Below are 27,622 nucleotides of genomic sequence, written 5' to 3'. Positions count from 1 at the left end.
TTGGTTTGTCGCCAGACTACATCAAGATCCTGATTTTGCCTATAGGAGCGGGTCGGTTGCATCACAAGCTGCTTGCCGCCTGGCGCGGATCTCGTTTTTGGCCTCTCCCGTTATTCACCGGCATCGTCATACTTGAGCGAGAGCGCAACGAGTCCGGAGAATCATGTCCTTAGAAACTCCCCAAGTTCAAAACAATTACTCCGTTTATGTGAATACCAGTTTGGATCTCAACAAAATAGCTGCCGTGAATCATCCCACCAAAACTTGCCCAAAATGACACTAAGATGCGCACAATGACTTCCCTCTTCCCAAGTGCCAGTTGTGGCTCAGTTGGTCTACTCTTGCCTCTGAATCATAAGGTGCCAGTTTCAAATCCCCCTCCAGGGTTTGAGCACACCAAACAATGCTGACACTCCAGTACAATACTGAGGGAGCGTGGCACTGTCGTATGGATGGGATGTTAAGCTGAGGGCCCGTCTGGTTGCTCAGAATGGAAAAGATTCCACGGTGACATTCTGAAGAGGAATGTTGGAATTACCCCACTGACTAATATTTGCCCTTCAACTAACATCACAAAAAAAGCCAGGCGACCTGTTACTATCACATTGCTGTTAGTAGGGGTTTGCCGAGTGATATTGGCGCACCATTTCCCACATTACAACAGTAACTAAAGTGCTTTGAGGCATCCAGTGGTTGTGAAAGGGCTGTATTAAAGTAAGTCTCTCTTTTTACTCCTTTTAATGTTTAGTTGGAGGAAATTTCTTCTTGTGCAATGTGGCCAAACAGCATGGCAAGAGAAAGAGTAAGATCAGGGTGTAGAGAGGCTGAGATAGAGCTGGATATTGTCAACATTCAGGACCTGGTGTGTTTTCAGATATTGCAATCGCAGAGCCGCAGAGAGACGAGAAATAGAAGGTAGATCCTTGAATTCAGGTGTAACGATGTGAAGGGGGCAGAGAAGCCAATACAGCTGGCTCTCTGGGCACACGAGAGGTAAAGGCCAAAATCTAATTAATCCAATGCTCTTCATGTTGTAGTAAGTGGTGCTACTATGCTGCCTGCGATTTATTTATGTGTGTGATTGTGTGTATGGTGAGCACGCTGACAATTCAGGTATCGCAGGCACAGTGACATTGGTCATCTAAATATACAGGCAAATGTATCTGACATGCAAATACAAACTTTAGTGATTAAAGCAAAATACAAAATTCCATGAATGAAAATAAATAGTTAGACAAATATATTTGCTTTACCTGTTGCACTTTCTCTCTGAGACAAAGCAGCCTCAACATCGTACATCTGGTTTCGCAATTCACCGACCCGCTGGAAGGCATCGAGTTTCAAATTACGCTCGTGGACCAACTGACAGCGTACCTAACCAGGGACAGAAAACGGATCACGTTGTGGGGCAGTGCTACCAGCAGACTCTCAACAGGCTTCTCGCACAGAAGGTATTGAAGGAAACAAGGCTTCCAGCTAACTCGGCTTTGTTAACTTCAGATCAACACACAGAGCAATGCGACTGATTACTGAATAGCCACGATGAAGGGCAAGCCCACTAGGGCAAGGATCGAGGATGAGAAAAGTGATCAATACAGGCCCAGAGCACAGTATCTAGACTGGCACCTAAGTGCCACGCAGTTGGAGGCTGCGTCATTTGGATGAGACATCAAACCGGGGCCCCGTTTGTCCTCTTGATTGGATGCCAAAGATCCCATGGAATTATTTGAAAAGGAGCAGGGAACTCTCCAGGGATTATAATATTGCTGTTGTGAGAGCTTCCTCTGTGCAAATTGGCTGCCACATTTCCCACATTACAACAGTGACTACACTTCAAAAGTGATTTATTGGAAGGTGCGGCATGAACACAAGTTGCTGCTGTTTTGCTTTTTTTCAAGATTTTAAAGGCCTGAAAATAGTAAGAGATTAGAAAGGTGCTTACGAAGCTGCACAAATTTGGAATTTAACCATCCTTTCCTCCAACTAGGCAATGGAAAGACCAAAACCATTGTTTTTAGCACCCGCTATAAATCCCGCTTTCCAATGATTCTCAGTCAGGCTGAACCAAAATGTAAAATCTTGGGGTTCTGTCGACCTAACGCTTCAAACCTCACACTCTATTCATCATCAATTCTGTTTGCTGTAACCACTTGATGTATCCACGCTCACCTCACTCCCATTACCACTCCCACTGAAATCTTCAACACTTCTAGCTTCAAATCTCCATGATCTCTGCCAACCTCCGCCTTATAATAAATATCGATTTCTACTTGTTTGCCACCTTAGATCCCACAAGGTTATATCTCCAATTTTTCTCAGTCACACTGTCTCTGTAGTAACCTCAAATCTGCATCCTGCCTCCCCCTGAGAATCTATCACCCCACCCCCCGGCTTACCATGAATCTGTCCACCTCTGCCTTAAAAATATTCAAAGACTCTGGGCGGGATTCTCCGACCCCCCACCGGGCCGGAGAATCGGCAGGGGGTGGCGTGAATCCCGCCCCGACGCCGGCTGCCGGATTCTCCGGTGGCGGTTTTTCGGCAGGGGTGGGAATTGCGCCGGTCGAGGGCCGTAGCCAGTGGGCCCCCCCCCCCGGCGATTCTCCGCTCAGCGATGGGCCGAGTGGCCATCCATTTTCGGTCAGTCCCACCGGCGTAAATCAAACAAGGTCCTTACCGGCGGGACCTGGCTCTGCGAGCGGCCTGCGGAGTCCTGGGGGGCGCGGGGGGATCTGGACCCGGGGTGGGGAGGGGAGCCCACGGTGGCCTGGCCCGCGACTGGGGCCCACCGATCTGCGGGCAGGCCTGTGCCGTGGGGGCACTCTTTCCCTCTGTGCCGGCCGCTGTAACGGTCTGCCATGGCCGGCGGGGAGAAGAACCCCCCAGAACACGCTGGCGCTCCCGCGCCTGCGCCAACTCGCGCCGGTGCCGGCCTAGCCCCTGAAGGTGTGGAGGATTCCGCACCTTCCGGGCGGCCCGACGCCGGAGTGGTTCACGCCACTCCTCGGGGCCGGTACGGCCCGTCCCGCCGGGGAGGGGAGAATCCCGGCCTCTGCTTCCACCACCCTTCCATCAAGAGAGTTGAAGAGACTCACGACCCTCTAAGAGAAAACAATTTGCCTGATCGTTTTAAATGGGCGACCCCTAATTTGAATGTCAATTTAGCAGGAACAAGAGCACAGTCACCAATAAATCCAATAAAGAAATTAGGGGGAGCTTCTTTACTCAGAAAGTGGCGAAAATGTAGAACACGTAGGCACAAAGAGTGGTTGAGACAAATAACATAGATTTAAGAGCAAGCCAGATAAATGCATGGGGGAGAATGGAATGGAAGACTCTGTTGATGGGTTGTGATGAATTAAGTGAGGTAATGCTCATGTTGAACATACACCCCAGTGGAAATCTGTTGAATTGATTGGCCTGTTTCTGTGCTGTAGGTACATGTAAAAACATGTGTGCAAGTTCAGAGGAGCACTGACCAATATAGGAATGCATGTCTAAAATTAATACTCAGGGATGTGGGCATCGCAGGCAAGGACAGCAGTTATTGTCCATCCCTATTTGTCCTGAGAAAGCAGTGGTGAGATGCCTGGGGTTACTGGGTTACGGGGATAGGGTGGAAGTGTGGACTTAGGTAGGGTGCTCTTTCCAAGAGAAGGGCCGGAGCAGACTCGAATGGGCCAAATGGCCTCCTTCTGCATTGTAAATTCTATGATTCTATGATTATTGAACTACTGCGGTCTATATAGTGAAGGCTCTTCTGCAATTGTGTTGGGAGCATTGACAAAATAGGGAACAAGGTTTATGACAGAGAGCTAGGAGCGAGAGGAGAGAGAACCGGCGTCATCAGTCAGACAGGAAGCTGTTACCTGTGAATCTCACCACATGTGGTCCCATATCCAGGTTTTCCACATGACCTAACCCTTCTCTAAGCTGCCTCTGCACTTGCTCAATAATATGCTACAGTAGGAAACCTTTCACACCCTCAGCATATCCTAAAACCATTTCACAGCCTGTGGATTACTTTCAAAGTTCCGTTTTTAAAAATTTGTTGGATATGTATTTTGCTGTCTGGGCCAGCATTTATTGTCCATCCCGAATTGCCCTTGAATTGAGTGAATTTCAGAGGGCAAAACATTCAACCACATTGCTGTAGATCTGTAGTCACATGTAGACCAGAAGGATGACAGATTTCCTTCCCTAAAGGGCATGAGTGAACCAGATGGATTTTTACGACAATAGTTTCATGGTCATTCTAGGTTCTTTTTATTGAATTCAAATTTCACCATCTGCCACAGTGGGATTCGAACTTGGTCCCTGGAGCATTCCCCTGGGTCTCTGGATTGTTAGTCCAGTGACAATACCATTATGCCACTGCCTCCCCTCACATGCTTATTCTGTGGCTAAGCATGGAAGCTTTATTAGGTACAAGCTCCTCAGCAGCTCAAGGGATAAATAATAAATGAATCTGTTTGGGGAGGTGTTGATTGAATGCTGAATGCTGCCAGGATTATCTCAGCTGAGTGAGAGCATTCTCAGTATTGTAAGAAGTCTCACAACAACCAAGTTAAAGTCCAACAAGTTTATTTGAAATCACAAGCTTTCGGAGCATTGCTCCTTCCTCAGGTCCTTCCTCCTTCCTGCTCACATTCACCTGAGGAAGGAGCAATGCTCCAAAAGCTAGTGATTCGAAACAAACCTGTTGGACTTCAACCTGGTGTTGTAAGACTTCTTACTGTGCGCACCCCAGTCCAATGCCGGCATCTCCACATCATGGCATATATAGGCAGAGATACAATTGCAAGATAATTACAGATTCGAATGTGAATAATGGTTGGAATGTGAGTCTTTACAGGTAAACAAATCTTTACAGGAACAGACAGTGTGAGTGCACGCATGAGGAAGGCCTCAACCAGGATCTCGGGTTCATGTCACTTTACGTGTAACCCCCACCATACTGTCCGGGTTTGCAGAATCCTACTAACTGTCCTGGCTTGAGACAATTCACACCTCGATTATCTGTGATTATCACTCACTCCACTCACACTGTCTGCTCCTGTAAAGACTTGTTTACCTGTAAACACACAATCCAACCATGCTTCACATTCCAATCTGTAATGGTGTCTCCCCTATATTTGCTGTGATTGTAAATCTGTCTTCACTTCACCTGAGGAAGGAGCTGCGCTCCGAAACCTTGTGATTTCAAACAAGCCTGTTGGGACTTTAACTTGGTGTTCTGAGACTTCTTACTGTGTCCACCCCAATCCAGCACCAGCCTCTCCACATCATGGCTCTCAGTATTGGACGGAGATGTTCACCTAGATTATGTAATCAATTGCTGGGGTGAGGTTAGAACGCACAATTACTTACTTATTACAGAAGCAGAAGTGTTTGTTTCAACAACTATGGTCCACAGACTCAATTTCAAATCCTCTTCCTGATGTCTGTGTTAACAAACCAAACCTACAATAAACTCATTTCCTGATTCTATTTTTTTAACAAACAATTTTATTGAGGTATTTTAGGCATATAGAAAAAGTGACATTGTACAGTACAAAAAAAAGCCAAGACACAAATTAAACATAGTGCAAACCACAGCTCTGTTCACGCAAGGACCTGCCTCAATATCCCCCTACTCTACTCTACCCTAGCCCCCCCCCCCTTCCGCTGACGCTTACTCCTCTGCGAAGAAGTCAATGAATGGCTGCCACCTTCGGGCGAACCCTAATAGCGAACCTCTCAAGGCGAACTTGACTTTCTCTAGGCCAGAAAGCTCGCCATGTCCGATAGCCATACCTCAGCCCTCGGGGGCTTTGAGTCCCTCCATGCTAACAGTATTCGTCGCCGGGCTACCAGGGAAGCAAAGGCCAGAATGTCGGCCTCCCGGGTCCTCCGAAACCCCAAACATTGCCACCTCAGGGCTCATTACCACCCCAGTTTTCCATACCCGGGACATGACATCTGCGAATCCCTGTCAGTTCCCCCTGAGTTTAGGGCACAACCAGAACATGTGTACATGGTTAGCCGGCCCTCCGGCACATCCGGCACACTTGTCCTCCAGCCCGAAGAATCTGCTCATCCGGGCCACCGTCATGTGGGCCCGGTGCACGACCTTAAACTGGATCAGGCTGAGCCTGGCGCATGTTGCGGTCGTGTTTACTCTGCTCAGGGCTTCTGCCCAGATACCGTCCTCCATCTCCCCCCAAGCTCCTCTTCCCACTTAAGCTTCAGGTCCTCGGTCTGCGTATCCTCAGCTCCCATTAGTTCCTTGTAGACGTCTGAGACTATACCCTCTCCCACCTCTCCCCTAGAAACTACCCCGTCCTGCCTCCCCTTCGGCGGGAGACGTGGGAAGGACGGCACCAGTCTGCGTACAAAATCCCGCACCTGTAAGTATCTAAATTTGTTCTCCCTCCCCAGCCCAAACTTCTCCTCCAGCGCCCTCATGCTTGGAAAGCTCCCTTCCAGGAACAGATGCCCCATCCTCACAATCCCCGCCCTCCTCCACAGTCGATACCCCCCGTCCATGTTCCCCGGGGCAAATCGGTGGTTGCCGCAGATTGGGGTCCACACCGATGCTCTTACCTCCCCTACATGCCTCCTCCACTGGCCCCAGATCCGAAGAGCCGCCACCACTATCGGGCTGGTGGAGTACCGCGCCGTGACCAGGGCTGCTAAGCTAGTGCCCCTGCACGAAGCAGCCTCCATCCGCTCCCAAACCGACCCCACACCCACCATCCATTTCCTTATCATCGCTATGTTGGCCGCCCAATAATAGTAGCTGAAGTTCGGCAATGCCAGCCCCCCTTCTCCTCTGTTCCTTATAAGCATCACCCTCTTCACCCACGGGGACTTCCCCGCCCATACAAATCCCAGAATAATTTTATTCAGCCTCTTAAAGAAGGACTGCGGGATAAAGATGGGGAGACACTGAAAAACAAACAACCGCGGGAGAATCGTCATCTTAACAGTCTGCACCCTCCCCGCCATTGACAGCGGGAGCACATCACACCTCCAGACCTCCTCCCTCACTCGTTCCACCAGTCGGGACAGGTTGAGCCTGTGCAACTTGCCCCAGTCCCGTGCCACCTGAATTCCCAAATATCGGAAACTCTCCCCCACTAGCCTGAACGACAACTCCTTCAGCCTACTCTCCTGCCCCCTCGCCTGAAATACAAACAACTCGCTCTTAGCCATGTTCAGTTTGTATCTGGAGAACCGGCCAAATTCCCTCAGGGTTGCCATGATACCGTCCATCCCCATCATTGGGTCCGATACAAAAAACAGCAGATCGTCTGAGTATAACGAGACTCTATGTTCCACTCCCCCCCCCCCCCCCCCCCCCCCCCCCCCGGACCAGCCCTTTCCAGCCCCTAGAAGCTCTCAATGCAATTGCCAGCGGCTCTATGGCCAGCGCAGACAGCAGTGGGGAGAGAGGGCAGCCCTGTCTTGTCCCACGGTGCAGTCTAAAGTAGTCCAATGTTGTCCTGTTCGTCCTTACACTCGCCTCCGGGGCCTGATACAATAGCCCAACCCAGTCGATGAAACCCCCCCGAACCCGAACCGTCCTAGTACCTCCCACAGATAATCCCAGTCGACCCGGTCAAAAGCCTTTTCAGCATCCATGGCTACCACTATCTCTCCCTCCTTACTCTCCGGCAGCATCATAATCACGTTAAGCAGCATTCTTAGGTTGGCTGCCTCCCCTTTACAAACCCGGTTTGGTCCTCCCCAATTACGTCCGGTACTTTGTCCTCAATTCTAGTTGCCAAGATCTTGGCCAGTAACTTGGCGTCTATGTTGATCAAAGAGATCGGCCTGTATGACCCACAGGCCTCCGGGTCCTTATCCCGTTTCAGAATGAGCGAGATGGTGGCCTGCGACATCGTCGGGGGGTAAACTCTCTCTGTCTCTTGCCTCATCAAAGACCCTGACCAGCACCGGCCCCACTATCCCAGCAATTTTTTTATAAAACTCCACCGGATACCCGTCTGGCCCCGGGGCTTTACCCGACTGCATGACCTTCGGGCCCCCCCAATACCTCTTCAATCCTGACCAGGGCCCCCAGTCCGTCCACCAATCCCCTCCCCACTCTTGGGAAGGTCAGCCCGTCCAGGAATCGCCTCATCCCCCCCCGGTCCCCCGGGGGGGTTCCGAAGTGTAGTTTCCTATAAAAGTCCCTAAAGACCTTGTTCAGCCCGGCCGGGTCACCCATTAGATTACCTTCCCCATCCACTACCCTCACTATTTCCCTAGCCGCTTCCCTCTTCCTGAGCTGTTGCGCAAGCATTCTACTGGCTTTCTCCCCATGCTCATAAATCGTGCCTTTTATCTTTCTAAGCTGCTCTACAGCCTTGCCTGTAGTCAGCACCCCAAATTCGGCCTGCAGCCTCTGTCGTTTTCTGAGTAACTCTGGCCTCGGGGATTCCGCGCAACTCCTGTCCGTCCGTAGAATTTCCTTAATCAGTCAATCCGTCTCTGCCCTATCTGTCCTGTCCCTGTACGCCCGGATTGAAATCAGCTCCCCTCTCACCACTGCCTTCAGTGCCTCCCAGAGCACCGCTGCGAAGACTTCTCCAGTATTGTTCACCTGCCGGTAATTCTGCATGCATTTCCTCAGCCTCTCGCACACCGCCTCGTTCGCGAGTAATCCAACTTCCAGCCTCCAAGGTGGGCGCTGAAAGCTGTCCTTGCGAAACTGCAGGTCTACCCAGTGCGGAGCATTGCATTTGGTAATTGCCGAATATTCTGCCCCCACCATTCCGGCCAGCAGGTCCCTACTCACAACAAAGTAGTCAATTCGGGAATACACCTTGTGGACGTGGGAGTAGTACGAGAACTCCCTCGCCGCCAGCCGGCTACATCTCCACGGATCTGCTCCCCCCCCGTTTGCTCCATGAACCCTCTCAGTTCCTTTGCCATCACTGGCAACATGCCCATTCCAGGCTTGGGTCCAGGACGAAAAGTCATTGGCAAATAGGGTTAAGGAAAATCCCAAGGCTTTTTACACGTACATAAAAAGCAAGAGGGTAGCCAGGGAAAGGGTTGGCACACTGAAGGATAGGCAAGGGAATCTATGTGTGGAGCCAGAGGAAATGGGCGAGGTACTAAATGAATACTTTGCATCAGTATTCACCAAAGAGAAGAAATTGGTAGATGTTGAGTCTGGAGAAGGGTGTGTAGATAGCCTGGGTGACATTGAGATCCAAAAAGATGAGGTGTTGGGTGTCTTAAAAAATATTAAGGTAGATAAGTCCCCAGGGCCTGATGGGATCTACCCCAGAATACTGAAGGAGGCTGGAGAGGAAATTGCTGAGGCCTTGACAGAAATCTTTGGATCCTCACTGTCTTCAGAGGATGTCCCGGAGGACTGGAGAATAGCCAATGTTGTTCCTCTGTTTAAGAAGGGTAGCAAGGATAATCCAGGGAACTACAGGCCGGGGAGCCTTACTTCAGTGGTAGGGAAATTACTGGAGAGAATTCTTCGAGACAGGATCTACTCCCATTTGGAAGCAAATGGACGTATTAGTCCATGGGCATGGACGGGCACATGGGACTGGGATATTATAGCTATGACTGAAACATGGCTAAGGGAGGGGCAGGACTGGCAGCTCAATGTTCCGGGGTACAGATGCTATAGAAAGGATAGAACAGGAGGTAAGAGAGGAGGGGGAGTGGCGTTTTTGATTAGGGAGAACATCACGGCAGTACTTAGAGGGGATATATCCGAGGGTTCGCCCACTGAGTCTATATGGGTGGAACTGAAAAATAAGAAGGGAGAGATCACCTTGGTAGGACTGTACTACAGGCCCCCAAATAGTCAGCGGGAAATTGAGGAGCAAATATGTAAGGAGATTACAGATAGCTGCAAGAATAATAGGGTGGTAGTAGTAGGGGACTTTAACTTTCCCAACATTGACTGGGACAGCCATAGCATTAGGGGCTTGGATGGAGGGAAATTTGTTGAGTGTATTCAGGAGGAATTTCTCATTCAGTATGTGGATGGACCGACTAGAGAGGGGGCAAAACTTGACCTCGTCTTGGGAAATAAGGAAGGGCAAGTGATAGAAGTGCTAGTGAGGGATCACTTTGGGACAAGTGACCATAATTCCATTAGTTTTAAGATAGCTATGGAGAATGATAGGTCTGGCCCAAGAGTTAAAATTCTTAATTGGGGCAAGGCCAATTTTGATGGTATCAGACAGGAACTTGCAGAGGTAGATTGGGGGAGACTATTGGCAGACAAAGGGACGGCTGGTAAATGGGAGGCTTTTAAAAATGTGTTAACCAGGGTGCAGGGTAAGCACATTCCCTTTAGAGTGAAGGGCAAGGCTGGTAGAAGTAGGGAACCCTGGATGACTCGAGATATTGAGACTCTGGTCAAAAAGAAGAAGGAGGCATATGACGTACATAAGCAACTGGGATCAAGTAGGTCCCTTGAAGAGTATAGAGATTGTCGAAATAGAGTTAAGAGGGAAATCAGGAGGGCAAAAAGGGGACATGAAATTGCTTTGGCAAATAATGCAAGGGAGAATCCAAAGAGATTCTACAGATACATAAAGGGGAAAAGAGTAACTAGGGACAGAATAGGGCCTCTTAAGGATCAACAAGGGCATCTATGTGCAGAGCCACAAGAGTTGGGTGAGATCCTGAATGAATATTTCTCATCGGTATTCACGGTGGAGAAAGGCATGGAGGTTAGGAAACTAAGGGAAATAAATAGTGATGTCTTGAGAAGTGTGCATATTACAGAGGAGGAGGTGCTGGAAGTCTTAAAGCGCATCAAGGTAGATAAATCCCCGGGACCTGATGAAATGTATCCCAGGATGTTGTGGGAGGCTAGGGAGGAAATTGCGGGTCCCCTAACCGAGATATTTGAATCATCGGCAGCCACAGGTGAGGTGCCTGAAGATTGGAGAGTGGCGAATGTTGTGCCCTTGTTTAAGAAGGGCAGCAGGGAAAAGCCTGGGAACTACAGACCGGTGAGCCTAACGTCTGTAGTAGGTAAGTTGCTAGAAGGTATTCTGAGAGACAGGATCTACAAGCATTTAGAGAGGCAAGGACTGATTCGGGGCAGTCAGCATGGCTTTGTGCGTGGAAAATCATGTCTCACAAATTTGATTGAGTTTTTTGAGGGAGTGACCAAGAAGGTAGATGAGGGCAGTGCAGTAGACGTTGTCTACATGGACTTTAGCAAAGCCTTTGACAAGGTACCGCATGGTAGGTTGTTGCAGAAGGTTAAAGCTCACGGGATCCAGGGTGAGGTTGCCAATTGGATTCAAAATTGGCTGGACAACAGAAGGCAGAGGGTGGTTGTCGAGGGTTGTTTTTCAAACTGGAGGCCTGTGACCAGTGGTGTGCCTCAGGGATCGGTGCTGGGTCCACTGTTATTTGTGATTTATATTAATGATTTGGATGAGAATTTAGGAGGCATGGTTAGTAAGTTTGCAGATGACACCAAGATTGGTGGCACAGTGGATAGTGAAGAAGGTTATCTAGGATTGCAACGGGATCTTGATCAATTAGGCCAGTGGGCCGACGAATGGCAGATGGAGTTTAATTTAGATAAATGTGAGGTGATGCATTTTGGCAGATTGAATCAGGCCAGGACCTACTCAGTTAATGATATGGCGTTGGGGAGAGTTATAGAACAAAGAGATCTAGGAGTACAGGTTCATAGCTCCTTGAAGGTGGAGTCGCAGGTGGACAGGGTGGTGAAGAAGGCATTCGGCATGCTTGGTTTCATTGGTCAGAACATTGAATACAGGAGTTGGGACGTCTTGTTGAAGTTGTACAAGACATTGGTACGGCCACACTTGGAATACTGTGTGCAGTTCTGGTCACCCTATTATAGAAAGGATATTATTAAACTAGAGAGAGTGCAGAAAAGATTTACTAGGATGTTACCGGGACTTGATGGTTTGAGTTATAAGGAGAGGCTGGATAGACTGGGACTTTTTTCCCTGGAGCGTAGGAGGCTTAGGGGTGATCTTATAGAGGTCTATAAAATAATGAGGGGCATAGATAAGGTAGATAGTCAACATCCTTTCCCAAAGGTAGGGGAGTCTAAAACTAGAGGGCATAGGTTTAAGGTGAGAGGGGAGAGTTTCAGAAGGGCCCAGAGGGGCAATTTCTTCACTCAGAGGGTAGTGAGTGTCTGGAATGGGCTGCCAGAGGTAGTAGTAGAGGTGGGTACAATTGTGTCTTTTAAAAAGCATTTAGATAGTTACATGGGTAAGATGGGTATAGAGGGTTATGGGCCAAGTGCGGGCAACTGGGACTAGCTTAATGGTAAAACTAGAGGGCGCAGAAGAGATTTACCAGAATGTTGCCTGGTATGGAGGGCATTAGCTATGAGGAGTGGTTGAATAAACTCGGTTTGTTCTCACTGGAACGAAGGAGGTTGAGGGGAGACCTGATAGAGGTCTACAAAATTATGAGGGGCATAGACAGAGTGGATAGTCAGAGGCTTTTCCCCAGGGTAGAGGGGTCAATTACTCGGGGGCATAGGTTTAAGGTGAGAGGGGCAAGGTTTAGAGTAGATGTACGAGGCAAGTTTTTTACGCAGAGGGTAGTGGGTGCCTGGAACTCGCTACCGGAGGAGATGGTGGAAGCAGGGACGATAGTGACATTTAAGGGGCATCTTGACAAATACATGAATAGGATGGGAATAGAGGGATACGGACCCAGGAAGTGTAGAAGATTGTAGTTTAGTCGGGCAGCATGGTCGGCACGGGCTTGGAGGGCCGAAGGGCCTGTTCCTGTGCTGTACATTTCTTTGTTCTTGACTGTATTAAAGTCCCCGCCCATGATCAGCTTACACGAGTCCAAGTCGGGGATCTTCCCCAGCATCCTCCTAATAAAATCCACATCGTCCCAATTAGGGGCATACACACTGACCAGGACTACTCTCACCCCTTCAAGCTTACCCATCACCATAACGAACCTGCCACCCCCACACACGACTGTGCCCTCCGCCTCAAATTGTACCCTTTTATTAATCAGGATCGCAGCCCCCCTCGTCTTAGAATCAAGCCCCGAATGAAAGACCTGACTGACCCAGCCCTTCCTTAGCCTAACCTGGTCTGCCACTTTCAGGTGCGTCTCCTGCAGCAAGACTACGTCTGCCTTCAGAACCCGCAGATGCGCAAACACACGCGCCCTCTTCACTGGCCCGTTTAACCCTCTAACATTCCAGGTGATCAGCCTGGTTGGGGGGCACTTCGCCCCCCCCCCCTTTGCCGATCAGTCATCCCCTTTCCTTGGCCAGCCCCCCAGCCATGTGTCGCGCTTCATCTGGCCCACCTCCTGACCGGCTCCACCCATGACCTCCTCACTGTTACCATGCCCAGTTTCCATCCCCGTCAGCAGAACAACTCCCCCCCACCCCCACCCCCCTAGCAACACCATCCTATCACCTAACTCCTGCTCTAATCTAACTATATGCACACACCCCACCTCGGCTACCGTTGACTAGCCGCACTCAGCTAGCTTGGGGCTCCCAGCCTTGGCTCCAGCCCGTCTCCCACCCATTGTTCCCAGTCACCCCTCCCCCGACCCCTCCACACCACTTCCCCAGATCAGCCCTACTTAAACAAACACCCTATACAAGTCATAAACAACCCCCACAATAGCACAATTCGAGTTAAACAAGAAAAAAGAGATAAGAAATATCAGGCATTCTCAGTCCCTCCCATACAGACGCAGAAAAAGATTGCACAAAGTTCCCCTGAAGAGTCCATCTTAACCCAACCCTTTTAACTGTTTTCTTTATTATTTTCCCCCCAGCCAAACTCCAACAAATCAAAGGACCCAAAAAGGAAACATTCAGGTAAACCATGCAAAAAGCACGCAAAAAAACACATCTGTACCACCTTCCACCACCCTAAAAAGGTCGAAAAAAAGAACAAAAACTGACCCAAACATGCAGGCAATTTTCAAAACGGGAGAGACACCACATATACTTAAAAGCTCTATCATGAGTCCAAACGTCCTCAGCTCAGGGCCAGCCCTTGCTTCTTAATGAAGTCCATCGCCTCTTCGGGTTCCTCAAAATAGTGGTGCTGACCCTTATACGCAACCCACAGTCGTGCCGGAAAAAGCAGCCCGAATTTCACCTTGTTTTTATACAGTATCTCCTTCACCTGCCTGTAGCCTCCCCTCCTCCTGGCCACCTCAGCGCACAAATCTTGGTGAACACGCAGGATGGTATTGTCCTAAGTACAGCTTTGTGTGCTCTTTGCCCATTGCAGCACCCGTTCCTTGTCCAGGTACCTGTGAAAGCGTACCACCATCGCTCGTGGGGGAACCCCTTGTCGCAGCTGCCTCACCTGCACCCTGTGTGCCCCGTCCACCACTGACGGGCGCGGGAACACCTCGTTCACCAGCAACTTCTGAAACATACCCTCCACAAACGCGGCAGCGTCCAGCCCCTCTGCCCCCTCCGGGAGGCCCACGATTCTCACGTTCTGCGACGAGATCTGTTGTCCAGGTCCTCCAGCCTTTCCAGAAGCACTTTTTGCTGGTCCCTCAACCTCCGAATCTCCACATCCGCCACCGTTTGAAAGTCAGCCTGCTCCTCCACTGACTTCTCCAACTGCTGGAGCTTCTCAGCCTGATCATCCAGCCTTTTCCCATCCGATCAATCGACTTCTGAAGCGGCTCCAAGTTGTCACGCTTCAAAGCCAAAAAGCCCTCCTGCATAGTCTGCAGCAGCTGCTCCATTGTGGGCTGGGCTGTCGGCTCCTTGCTCTGCACACCAGCCATGCTGGTCCCTCACAGCCTCCACTGAGCCCTTACTCGACCACTTCTTCGGCTGTTTACGGTCCCTCCGGCTTCTTAGGTCCATACAATTCTGTATGGGTCCTGTGCCTGAGTACTATTGCTTTCCAGTTCCGCATTCAAAAGCGCAAAAAAGTCAGGGGAAAAGGTCCAAAAGTCCGACCGAAACGAGAGCCACCAAATGTCTGACCTACTCCCACATAGCCGCCACCGGAAGTCCATTTCCTGATTCTTAAAGATCAGGCTAAGCTACGCATCATGAGCCAGAAAGTCTATGAGAATGCATGTATTATAAAAGTTAACTGGAAAAAGCACCATAGAAACCATCCTATCTGGCTGCATCACAGCTTGGTATGGCAACTGCTCGGCCCAAGACCATAAGAAACTAGAGAGTCGTGAACATAGCCCAGTCCATCACGCAAACCCACCTTCCATCCATTGACTCTGTCTGCACCTCCTGCTGCCTTGGGAAAGCAGGCAACATAATCAAAGACATCTCCCATCCGGATTATTCTCTCTTCCACCTTCTTCCATTGGGCAGAATATATAAAAGTCTGAGAACACGCACTAACAGATTCCAAAACAGCTTCTTCCCCGCTGTTAGCAGACTCCTGAATGACCCACTTATGGACTGAACTGATCTCTCTACGCATCTTCTCTACAGTTGTAGCACTACACTCCAATGTCTGTGTCTATCCATTTACTTTGTGCATTTATCGTATGTCCTAAATTTTTCATGTATGGAATGATCTGCCTGGATTGTAGCAGAACAATACTTTTCACTGTAGCTGGGTACACGTGACAAATTTAAATCTAAAATCTAAATCATAGTTGTGCCAGTACCATCAGATTTGAATTGTTATCGAGGAACTATCATACTGTTCCAAGCCTGCTGAACAATGGGCTGGGTTTTATTGCCACAAATCAGGAACGCCGACATCCTTTCCGCAAAAATGTCAAACAGGGCGTGATGACGTCATTGCGCCAGCCTCCCAAATTACGGAAAGCGAGCAGAGGCAGAAATCGGCAGCCTGCCGCCCTTTTCAAATCACTAATTAACAAGCTATTAAGCTTATTAACAACCCAGCCGTCTTCAATTTTTTGATGCCTGCTGCATTTTCCTGGTGTCAGATGGGAGTGTTTTACAGCAGCTATGACGAGGTGGCACAGGGGCAGAAGGACAGGCCTGCCATGGGTACCGGATGTACCAGCAGATTCTGCTGTGGCAGGCAGGCAGCACCTGCATGTTTTTGAAGTTATTTTAAAATATTTTTTGACGCTTCAATAAAAAAAAGACTGATTCTGAAAGTACGAGGTCTTTACACTTCTGACCAACTTCCTGTTTATGGCATTATCCCTCTGCCACCTGATGTCCCGGGCGACAGTCGTGATTGGGCGCTGACCCACCTACCCCTAGCTTCTCAAATTGGCGTCCTGGCGTTTGATTGGATGAGCTGAGACTGTGAGGGTGGGAGCAGGCAGATCACTCAGCTTCCATTCTACCTCCCTCACCCACTACAACGTGTAAAATCCAGTTCAACGTTCACAATTCATTGCGAAACACTGAAGGTAATTTTACTGCTTCAGTGTAACTAGTCAAAAGCCCTCGAATCAGCAACCACTTTGTACGAAAGGTTATCCACCTGAAACATTTGGCAGACGTTTATGCTTCCTCGGGGGTGGATTGGCAGGTGAGCGGGGGCATGAAATTGGGTGTAATGCCACCCAAATCCTCGCCAGAGAAGGTGTCAGGTGGCCCACCCACCGTTAAATGGACAATTAATCAAGCTGTTAATTGATTTCTTTAAGGAGGTTTGAGGAGTCAGCAGGGGGGGGTAAGGGGGTTAAAATGGGGAAGGCAGGATGGGAGAAGGGGGTGATATTAGGGAAGTGGCGGTGGGGGAGTGGGTGTTGGTTATTTATGATGGTTGATTGTTCTTCTGCTTTCATTTGTTTGTATGAAAATGCCTTGAATTAAATATTTTTTTAAAAATGGACAATTAATTACCACCTAAAATCCTCGTCCAAAAGGTAAACTTCTGTTTGCGTTGGCGATTGGGCCTTTGGTCACAGCGCTGAGATCTTCGGGTAAATGGAGGGGTATTTAGGCGGGGGGGGGGGGGGGGGGGAGTGGGAGGGACCGTAGGGGGCGGGATTCTCTGTCCCGCCAGCCCCGTTTTCCAGCACGGCGCTCCCCCGCTGGCAGCAGGATTCTCCATTCCCACAGCCGGCCAGTGGCGGTTCCCATTGTGGGCCACCCCTATCGCTGTCGGGAATCCCACGGGCGTGGGTCCACTGCCAGTGAAACGGAGGATCCCGCCGACGGAGAATCCCACAGAGGGTGTCCCTATCCGCCGATAACCTGCTTCTGTATATTACGGACCCAGCTTTCCCTCGAAGCCATTCAGGAGCTTTGGCTGCTTTCCGGAAAAGAGAGAATATTTTCCGGTTAACCTCCCTGCCCCCAGGGAGGGAAGCCAATCTGGGTGTATTATCTTTTCCTCTTGCCGGAGGTTGCTTTCGTTATCTGGGTATCCGGGTGGCCCATGATTGGCAGTCACTCCATAGATTGAATTACGCTGGTCTGGTGAGCAGGGTGAGTTCTGACTTGTAGAAGTGGGATAACCTCCCTCTGTCCTTGGCAGGCAGAATCCAGACTATAAAAATAAATATCCTCCCAAGGTTTTTATTTCTTTCTCAGTGTCTCCCTATTTTTCCACCCCAAATATTTTTTTGCTAAGATTAATAAATTAGTGGCGTCCTTCATTTGGGTGGGGAAGCTCCCAAGAATCGATAGGGTGTTCTTTCAGAGGGACCGCAAATTGGGTGGGGGAGGTCAGCATTTCCCAACTTGCTCTTTTAATATTGGGGGGCCAACATCGAGAAGGTCCTGGGGTGGATTAGGCAGCCGAGCCCCATATGGGGATAGATGGAAACGAGCTCTTGTGGGGGCCTAGATTAATGGCCTCGCTTCCCTTCTATCCGTAGAAGTATCAACGGGCCCGATGGTGGTGTCCACTTTGAGGATGTGGAGACAATTTAGGCAGCATTAGATATTGGGCTCCATATCATTGCTCGCTCCAGTTTGTCGTAACCACCTATTGTTCTTCCGAGTCTAGACAAGACATTCAGGTCGTGGGAGGGAAAGGGCCTTGAGAGTTTTGGGGAAGGGTGGTTTGCTAGTTTGGAGGAGCTATCGATGAAGTTTCAACTTTCACTGGGGGATGTGTTCCGTTACCTCCAAATACGTGATTTTGTCCGCAAGACTTTTCCTACATTTCCCTTGGCTCCGCAACCCTCCTTGTTGAGAAGGATCCTTTCACTGGCAGGGTCTGGCAGGGAGGAGCACACAAGTGCCGCAATGAAAATCTCTCAGAGAGAATCTAATGGTGCGCCATCAATGGTGCCATCCGATGGCATTATCATCATTAAATCCCCCACTATCAACGTTCTGGGGATTACCATTGAGCAGAACCTGAGCTGGACTAGCCAAACAGTGACTGGAAGAGCAGTGAGGAACTCACACATAGAATTCCCATAGTGCAGAAGGAAGCCAATCAGCCCATCGAGTCTGCATCGACCCTCCTGAAAGCGCACCCTACTTAGGCCCACCACCCTGCCCTATCCCCGTAACCCCAACTAACCTACACATCTTTGGACACTAAGGGGGAATTTAGCATGGCTAATCCACCTAACCTGCACATCTTTGGACTGTGGGAAGAAACCGGAGCACCCGAAGGAAATCCAAGCAGACACAGAACATGCAAACTCCACACAGACAGTGATCCAAAGCCGGAATTGATCCCGGGTCCATGGCGCTGTGAGGCTGTGAGGCAGCAGTGCTATTCACTGTTCCACCATGCCACACCCTGACTCCCAAAGCCTGTCCACCATCTACAATATACAAGTCAGGTGTGTGACAGAATACAGGTCACAAAGACCTGTAACAGTAGACATAGTGAGATCTAGTGTCACCAAAGCTCCTTTGTCAAACACTGCTCAATTATGTGCCTGGATGAGTGCAGTTCCAACAACACTCAAGATGCTTAAGACCATCCAGGACACAAAGCAGCCCACTTTATTAGCGTACCATGCCCCACCTCAAACATTCGCTCCCCCAATACTGACACAGTGTCTGCTGCATGTACCACCCACAAAATTGATTGCAGCAACTCAGCAAGAGTCACGAATCACAGAATTATAACGGCGGAGGAGGCCATTCAGCCCATCGTGTCTGCACCAGCTCTCCAAACAAGCATCATGGCTTAGTGCCATTCTCCTGCTTTTCCCCGTACCCCTGCACTTCTATTCAAGCGATCATCCAATGCCCGACTGAACCTGTCTCAGCCACATTCCCAAGCAGCTTCCACCACACTACCCGGTCCTTTAACAGCATCTTCAAAACCCGCAACCTCTAAAGTCTAGAAGAACAAGGGCAGCAGACATAGGGGAACCCCCCCCCCCCCCCCGCCCCGCCTGCAGGTTCCTCAACCCCCTTCCCCTAAGCCACACACCATCTTGACTTGGAACTTTATTATCATTCCTTTACTGTTATTGGGTCAAAATGGTGTAATTCTCTCTCCTACAATACCGTGAATGCACATACACCACATGGACTACAGTGGTTCAAGCATGTCACTTACCACCGTCCCCTCAAGGACAATTTGTCAGCGATGATCACATCCCACGAATGAATAAACAAAAATACTGCAAAGGTCATTTGCACATTTGCTCTGCCTCCCAGTCTGCTTCTTGCACCTGGTTTGTTAAAACTGCTGTTCTGAGTGGGCCTGGGAAGCTGGACTCGGTGAAGCATCTCTTCTCCAGTTACATCATGAACAGTAAAGTACTGTGTTGATTAAGGTCACCAAGACCTGTAACAGTAGGCATCGTGAGTATCCAGTGTTACCAAAGCTCCTCTGTCAACCGCTGCTCAATTACTTGGCTGCCCATTCACCTTTCAATATTTGAAACTCATATTAAAGATCATTTGTAGGGGAAGACCAGCTGTCTGCACTAACCACCTAATGACAGACCTGTATTATATTCATGTTGCATCTGAATCCTTATTAAGAGACCAGCTGCTGACAAAGCTTTCCTTGAGACAGCCCCTAATTATTGTTTATGAGTGAGTTTCGCTGTATTGTCCTTTTAAATTAAAGACAGTCATGAAACAGAAAGATGCTCAGATTTGAAAGAAATTTCCTGCCACCAGCAGAACAACAGGTGAGCACTGCTGTGCAATTTTTCAGTGATCTGGTCACTGGCTCACAAGGAGAGTAATATTCCAATATAACTTGATCATTATTATCAACAAAAACCTGCATTGTTCTCGTGTTTGCACAGTTAAAATGCCCCCAAACACTTTATAGAGGGTTTTAAGGAGGCTGGACAGGTAAAGGGAAGGAATTAGGAGAGAGGGGCCAAAAGCAGAACTAGGTCTTATGTCAATTGTCTTTTACAATTGTATTTGGGCCTTTGAGAATCCAGAGCTCTGCCAGTCACTGAACATTCAAACCATGCTTTTTTCACACCATTAAAAAGTTGATCTTTGACTCAAGTATCAAGTTTTCTGACACTCTGCACCATCTGTAGTGTGGTGTATGTGGTTCACGAAAAGCAACCTGTCCAACCTCTTGACTTCCATTCAGCCCTAACGCCCCGAGGAGGGTATTTTTCGCTCACTCCAGAAGAATAGCAAACTAACACGTTTTAGCTTTGCTGCTCTAAATGGGCCCAGTATCATTTTCTGTATACAACAATGGAGCGCAGAAGCATGTTTTCCACGGTGCCGTACCTGTTTGATCTCCTTATCGATCTTATGGTGGTGTATTTGAGCCATTTTGGAAGACCTCTCAAACTCATTGCTCAGGACATGGAGCCTCTGCTCCTTCTCCTCCACGTCGTTTAGCAGCTGCTCCATGTCGGAGGCCTTCATGCTGTCCAGCTGTTGTCGGCTCTTCAACTCTCGAGAAGCCCGGTGCTCGTACTCCTTCAGCAGCCATTTCTGTGGTCAATAAAAACTCAAGTGCGTCAGGCACATGGCATCGTGAGTGACATTTCTGCGTACCTACGTGTCAATTTACTCTTTGTCGTATTGGTCTCTTACTTAAGGAAGGATGTAAATGTGCTGGAAGCAGCTCAGAGAACCTATACTAGCCTAATACTTGGATTGGCTAGGTTGTCTGATGAGGAACGGTTGAATGGCTTGGCTTGTATCCAATGGATTCATTTATTTTTTATTTGTTCATGGGACGAGTAATAGATTGCTTGATTGAAACCTTTAAGATCATGAGGGCCAGGTGGAGGTGGAGAGGATGTTTCCTGTTGATGGAGAATCTAGGACTAGGAGTCACTGTTTAAAAATAAGTAGTCACCTATTTAAGACAGAGATGGTGAGAATTTATTTTCTCAGAGGGCCGTAGGTTTTTGAATCTATTCCTCAAAAGGCGGTGGAAGCTGAGCCTTTGAATATTTTTAGGCAGAGGTAGATAGATTCTAGACAAGTTAGGGGGTGAAAGGTTAACGGAGATAGGCGGAAGTGTGGAGTTGGGTTACAATCCGATCAGCCAGGATCCTATTTTCAGGTACTTGGCCTGTAGCCTTGTACGCTATGGTCTTTCAAGTGCTGATCTAAATGCTTCTTAATGTTGTGAGGGTTCCCACCTCTACCACCCTTTCCAGCAGCGAATTCCAGATTCCCACCTTCCTCTCGGTGAAAAAGGTTTTCCTCAAATCCCCTCTAAACTGCCTGTCCATTACCTTAAATCTATTCCCCTGGTTATTGACCCCCTTACTTAAAGTGAAAAGATTCCTCCTATCGACCTTATCTATGTCTTTCATAAGCCTTCTCTGCTCTAAGGAGAATAAGCACAGCCTAAACATCCTTTCTATATAGTGGATGAATGTAAGAAATGGTTATATATAATATTTTATATTTCATTGTGGTTATGTTATCAAAACCCCTGGGTTCAAATACATACAGGCAGTATGTCTGCTAAAGCTGTGACTAAGGGATCATGAAGGTGAGGTAATCATTGATTTTAACCATTTACTTGTTTACAGAGAGATGACTAATGGAATATTGTTTATGTTTAGGATATTCTTTGTGGTGTAGATAATTTATGTGGGATTGTGTTTAGTCCTAGCTAAGCAGATAATGGGGGCAGCTTGGTGGGAGCAGCCTGGAGGATGCCTTATGCTTGGGATACAGATTATGTAATTAATGGGAGGGCCAGGTCTCTCTGCAGTTTGGCAATCAGCAATAAGATTTTAAGTTGAACAGCAGTTTGCAATAGGATCTGAGTGTGAGAAAGCAGGAGGATGTTCAAGTTGTTCCTGAAAGGATCTCCCTCCAAAGGTCTGCACAGTGAAGCAAGTAACCCTGATTGTTAACTTTATTTATAAGTGGCATTTGAATTGTATTAGGTTGCTTAATTGGAATATATAGTGGCAGATGTAGATAGAGAGTTAAATCTTTTTTCACTTTTATTTAAGAACTGTTTTAATTGTTAATTGGAAAGCTATTACTGTGTTGCTAATGTGATTGATTCTGTGTTTAAATTAAAGTTTGTTTTAACATAAAATATCCTATTGGTCAGTGTTATCACTCCTGTGGTTTAGTAATCTTCCCTGAGTGTTACAAATTGCAAATTGTTAGGATACCATATGGGTGTCCTAACAATAGCTGAAATACTCCAGCCCTGGCAACACCAGCCATATTCTAATCCACTGCAGCATTCAGCTGATTACTAGCAATGGAGGCGGACTGTCTGATGCCACAGGAACTGGTAGGGATGGCAATCTGGGGTACCGAGTTATAGATAAGGTAAAATAATTGATGTTGGGAGATTTGTAATGACTGGGATTTGGAGTTTCTGTGACTACCTCTTTTTCCAGCTCGCTCTTCATTTTCTCATTCTCGGACTGCGATCTGCTCAGAGCTTCCCTCAGAGCTGTGAGCTGCTGTCGCAGTAGAACGACCTCTTCTTCTGCCACCATTTTAATATGGAGGTAATCCTTCTTGACTTTAATGACTTCCTGTTCATATAAAGGGTCAAAAAACAAGAAGCTAATTCCCTCCAATATCTATCATTTCTCAAAATAAATTTAAAAATAGGAAAAGAAGCGCTTTAACTGTTCAATTGTCTGTTCTCTTCAAGGTGGCAGGAGAACAAAAGCTCACTAGGCCATGGGTTTACTGTGATCAGGAACAGGAATTTTATTGCCCAATTCTTGCCCTCGTTTCTTGTTCCTTGCTTGATCTCCTCACGTTCACTTGGATTACTTTTCGACTCAGTGATCAATCAGGAGGCCATGGGAGCGATTCTCCAAAATGGAGACGAAGTGTTAGCGCCGTCGTGAACGCCATCGCATTTCACGGCGGCGCGAAACGGGCACAGAGCCGACCGATTCTGTCCCCCACAGGGGGCCAGCACGGCGCTGGAGCAGTTCATACGCTCCCGCCTCCCTTCCCGGTGCCAAATGGGCGCCGCGCCGACCCGCGCATGCGCTTCAGTGTGCCAGCCCCGACGCAACATGGTGTGGGGATTCAGGGGCCGGCCATGCAACAAAGTCGGCCCGTGGGAGAGAGAGGCCGGCCCGCCGATCGATGGACCCCGATCGCGGGCCAGATCCCATCGGAGGCCACCCCCGGTGAAGGAGCACTTTTACCCGCCCCACAGGCCACCCCCAACCCTTCGCACAGCGTTCCGACCGGCAGCGACCAGGGGGTGAACGGCGCCGGCGGGACTTGGTCATATCTGTGCGGCTGCTGAGCCCATCCGGGCCGGAGAATTGGCGGCCCCACCGATTCCAGCGGCTCACGGCCAGCGCCGCGTCAAACGCACTGGCGCAAATGGTGCCAATTCTCTGCACCACGGAGAATCGCGCGCCGGCGTCGGGGCGTTGTGGCGCGGTTGCGGCGATTCTCCGGCCCAGCGTGGGGCTCGGAGAATCGCCCCCGAGTCTACAAAGTCAGGGAGAAACTCCTACATCTACCATGGAAACATTGCCATCTTCTAGCTTTGAGGACACTGGCCGCCCCGCAACCATTTAACATTCCAAAGGTTGATTGGGTCCTCTGTCCCCTTAATCTGATTGACTCTCTAGTCCTAGCAGTGCAAGAAGTTACAATGGGCCCAGAGTGCAACGGAAATAAACGAGGTATTCAAGGCCTTCTATGAAGAGCTGTACAAATCCCACCCCCGGGGGGGGGGGGGGGGGGGGGGGGGGGGGGGGGGGGAAGAGGGGATGGGAAGATTCCTGGACCAACTGCGGTTCCCGCGGGTGGAGGAGCAAGAGGTGGCTGGTTTGGGGGCACCAATCAGGTTGGAGGAGCTGAGTATGGGTTTGGGGAGCATGCAGGCGGGGAAGGCCCCGGGGCCGGACGGGTTCCCGGTGGAGTTCTATAGAAAGTATGCGGACCTGTTGACCCCGCTATTAGTGAGGACTTTTAACGAGGTAAGAGAGGAGGGGACCCTGCCCCCGACAATGTCGGAGGCGACAATTTCCTTGATTCTGAAGCGAGACAAGGATCCACTGCAATGTGGATCGCACAGGCCGCTTTCGCTCCTTAATGTGGACGCTAAGCTATTGGCAAAAGTGCTGGCCACGAGGATTGAGGACTGTGTCCCGGGGATGATACATGAGGACCAGACGGGATTTGTAAAGGGCAGGCAGTTAAATACGAATGTGCGACGGCTCTTAAACGTGATAATGATGCCATCGGAGGAGGGAGAGGAGGAGATAGTGGCAGCTATGGACGCGGAAAAGGCCTTTGACCGAGTAGAGTGGGAGTACCTCTGCGAGGTGTTGCGTAGGTTTGGGTTCGGGGGAGGGTTTATTAGCTGGGTTAAGCTCCTTTACAGCGCCCCGGTGGCAAGTGTGGTGACGAACCGGCGGAGGTCGGAGTACTTTTGGCTGTACCGAGGAACGAGGCAGGGGTGCCCTCTCCCCCCCCCTGTTGTTTGCATTGGCGATCGAACCCTTGGCCATGTCATTGAGGGAGTCTAGTAAATGGAGGGGGGTGGTCCGCGGGGGAGAAGAGCATCGGGTGTCTCTATACGTGGATGACCTGCTGCTGTACGTGGCGGACCCAATGGAGGGGATGGTGGAGGTCATGCAGACTTTGAGGGAGTTTGGGAAGTTCTCGGGCTATAAGCTCAATGTAGCGAAGAGCAAGCTTTTTGTACTACAGGCAGGGGACCAAGAAAGAGGGATAGGGGACCTACCGCTGAGGAGGGCGGAGGGGAGTTTTCGGTATCTAGGGATCCAGATAGCCAGGAGCTGGGGGGCCCTTCACAAACTGAATCTGATGAGGTTGGTGGACCAAATGGAGGTGGACTTCAAAAGATGGGACATGTTGCCGCTCTCGTTGGCGGGTAGAGTGCAGTCGGCAAAAAATGGTGGTCCTTCCGAGGTTTTTGTTTGTGTTCCAGTGCCCCCCCATCGTGATCACCAAGGGCTTTTTCAAGAGAGTAGGTAGGTGTTTTATGGAGTTTGTGTGGGCGAACAAAACCCCGAGGGCAAGGAGAGGGTTCCTGGAACGCAGTAGGGACAGAGGAGGCCTGGCGTTGGAGGGAGCTACTACTGGGCAACAAACGTGGCGATGATCCGTAAGTGGGTTATGGAGGGAGAGGGGGTGGCATGGAAGAGGATGGAGATGGCGTCCTGCAAAGGAACGAGCTTGGGGGCGCTGGTGACGGCACCACTGCCGTTCTCGCCATCAAAGTACACCACGAGCCCGGTGGTGGCGGCAACGTTAAGGATCTGGGGCCAGTGGAGACGGCACAGGGGTGCAGTGGGAGCCTCGGTGTGGTCCCCGATCAGGGGTAACCACCGGTTTGTCCCGGGGAAGATGGACGGGGGGTTCCAGGGCTGGCACCGGGCGGGGATTAGAAGAATGGGGGACCTGTTCATCGACGGGACATTTGCGAACCTAGGGGCACTGGAGGAGATGTTTGAGTTACTCCCGGGAAATGCATTCAGATATATGCAGGTCAGGGCTTTTGTGAGGCGACAGGTCAGGGAATTCCCGCTGCTCCCGACACAGGAAATTCAAGATAGGGTGATTTCGGGTGTATGGGTCGGGGAGGGCAAGGTTTCGGCAATACACCAAGAGATGAAAGAAGAGGGGGAAGCCCTAGCAGAAGAGTTGAAGGGCAAATGGGAGGAGGAGCTGGGGAAGGAGATCGAGGAAGGTTTGTGGGCTAACCCCCTGGGTAGGGTTAATTCCTCCTCCTCATGTGCCAGGCTCAGCCTGATACAATTTAAGGTACAGAGCGCACCTGATGGGGGCGAGGTTGAGTAGGCTCTTTGGGGTAGAGGACAGATGCGGAAGATGTTCAGGGAGCCCGGCGAACCATGTCCACATGTTCTGGACATGTCCGGCACTGGAGGGGTTCTGGAGAGGAGTGGCGGGAGCAATATCTCAGGTGGTGAAAGTCCGGGTCAAGCCAAGCTGGGGGCTAGCAATATTTGGAGTAGTGGACGAACCGGGAGTGCAGGAGGCGAAAGAGGCCGGCATTCTGGCCTTTGCGTCCCTGGTAGCCCGGCGAAGGGTCTTGCTATTGTGGAAGGAGGCGAAGCCCCCTAGCCTGGAGGCCTGGACAAACGACATGGCTGGGTTCATAAAGTTGGAGAGGATTAAGTTTGCCTTAAGGGGGTCTGCGCAGGGGTTCTACAGGCGGTGGCAACCGTTCCTAGACTACCTCGCGAAGCGTTAGAGGAAGGTCGGTCAGCAGCAGCAGCAACCCTGGGGGGGGGGGGGGGGGGGGGTGGGGGGGGAACGAGAGATTGCTTGAGGGGACGGATGAGCGGGGGATAACATGGAGGGTGGGAGAAACTGGCACGAATGGGCGAGAGCCAGTGTATAAAGCTAAGTAAATATATCATCTTACCATGTATATATCTTGCTCAGGGCAATTTTGTGTTATTTTGTTACGGGAGGGGGGGGGGTTATTGTGTGTAAGGGGAAAACATTGTTTTGTTTTGTTAAAAAACTTTAATAAATATATATTTTTTAAAAAAGAAGTTACATTGGACAGGACTGGGGCTAAAAGCAGTTCCCAGATTCTAAGTCCCGTAATCCAAGGCCAGGGAGGTGTGGGGGTCTCAAGGCAGGGAGCCAGTTGTTGTGTTCTGTGTTATGGCCGTAGTACAGATGCACACAGAACATCTAGTTCTTTGAGTAGTACAATGATTTATTAACAATATTAACTAACGAATTGTGATACAGACAGTAACGAATAAATGAATTCAGTGAATTCTCCTGGAGCAAAATCTAGTGCGACCGTCCTCATGTACGACTTACTACCAACTGCTGGATATCACAAGTCACATGGTAGCTCTCTATCGCTGGTTGGAGGTCGCATTGATAAGTATATACATTGATGGACAACTATATACAAAACTGTGCACAGGCATATCACCACAGGAGTTGAGGGTGGGAGGAGGGGTTCGGCAAAGATCGGGGTGGGGTTGTTGGTGGTGAGGGGAAGGGAGCATCTACGAGTGGCTGAACTTATTGAAGCGGGGGCACTGATGTTGAAAAGTGGTTATTGTTGGAGGCGCCTTCCCCACAACCCTCCACACCCTGAGGTCCAAGCAGGATCACTTTCAGAACTTCCCCCACTCTCCACTCCCAAACCCCTCCCACCGTCTTGAAAATTGAGGTCCTTGTGGTTATTAATTGGCCACTGCAGGGCCTCAACTGAGACAGGGAAAGGCTGGCCGAGGCCTTGCCCACCCCACCGTAAAACTTCTAGAGTTTGGAGCAGTGGAAAGACTATCTGAGGAATTTTACAGGCTCCAGTGGAGGAAACACAAAATTAAACTCCAA

General features: G+C 49.6%; 1 protein-coding gene across 1 annotated transcript in view; it reads right to left on the bottom strand.

Moving 5' to 3' along the window:
* LOC140411021 (uncharacterized) overlaps nucleotides 1-27,622 on the bottom strand; it is a 399,297-nt gene that overhangs the window by 49,763 nt on the left and 321,912 nt on the right. The window contains exons 43-45 of the mRNA XM_072499979.1: nucleotides 22,669-22,821; nucleotides 20,579-20,788; nucleotides 1,254-1,374 (exon numbers count right to left, since the gene is read on the bottom strand). Coding sequence (XP_072356080.1) covers nucleotides 1,254-1,374; nucleotides 20,579-20,788; nucleotides 22,669-22,821 — 484 coding nt within the window. The remainder of the gene's footprint in view (nucleotides 1-1,253; nucleotides 1,375-20,578; nucleotides 20,789-22,668; nucleotides 22,822-27,622) is intronic.

Source organism: Scyliorhinus torazame, chromosome 4 (genome assembly GCF_047496885.1).
Source record: "Scyliorhinus torazame isolate Kashiwa2021f chromosome 4, sScyTor2.1, whole genome shotgun sequence".
In the NCBI taxonomy this organism is placed as follows: domain Eukaryota; kingdom Metazoa; phylum Chordata; class Chondrichthyes; order Carcharhiniformes; family Scyliorhinidae; genus Scyliorhinus; species Scyliorhinus torazame.
This window is presented reverse-complemented; position numbering and strand designations above follow the sequence as displayed.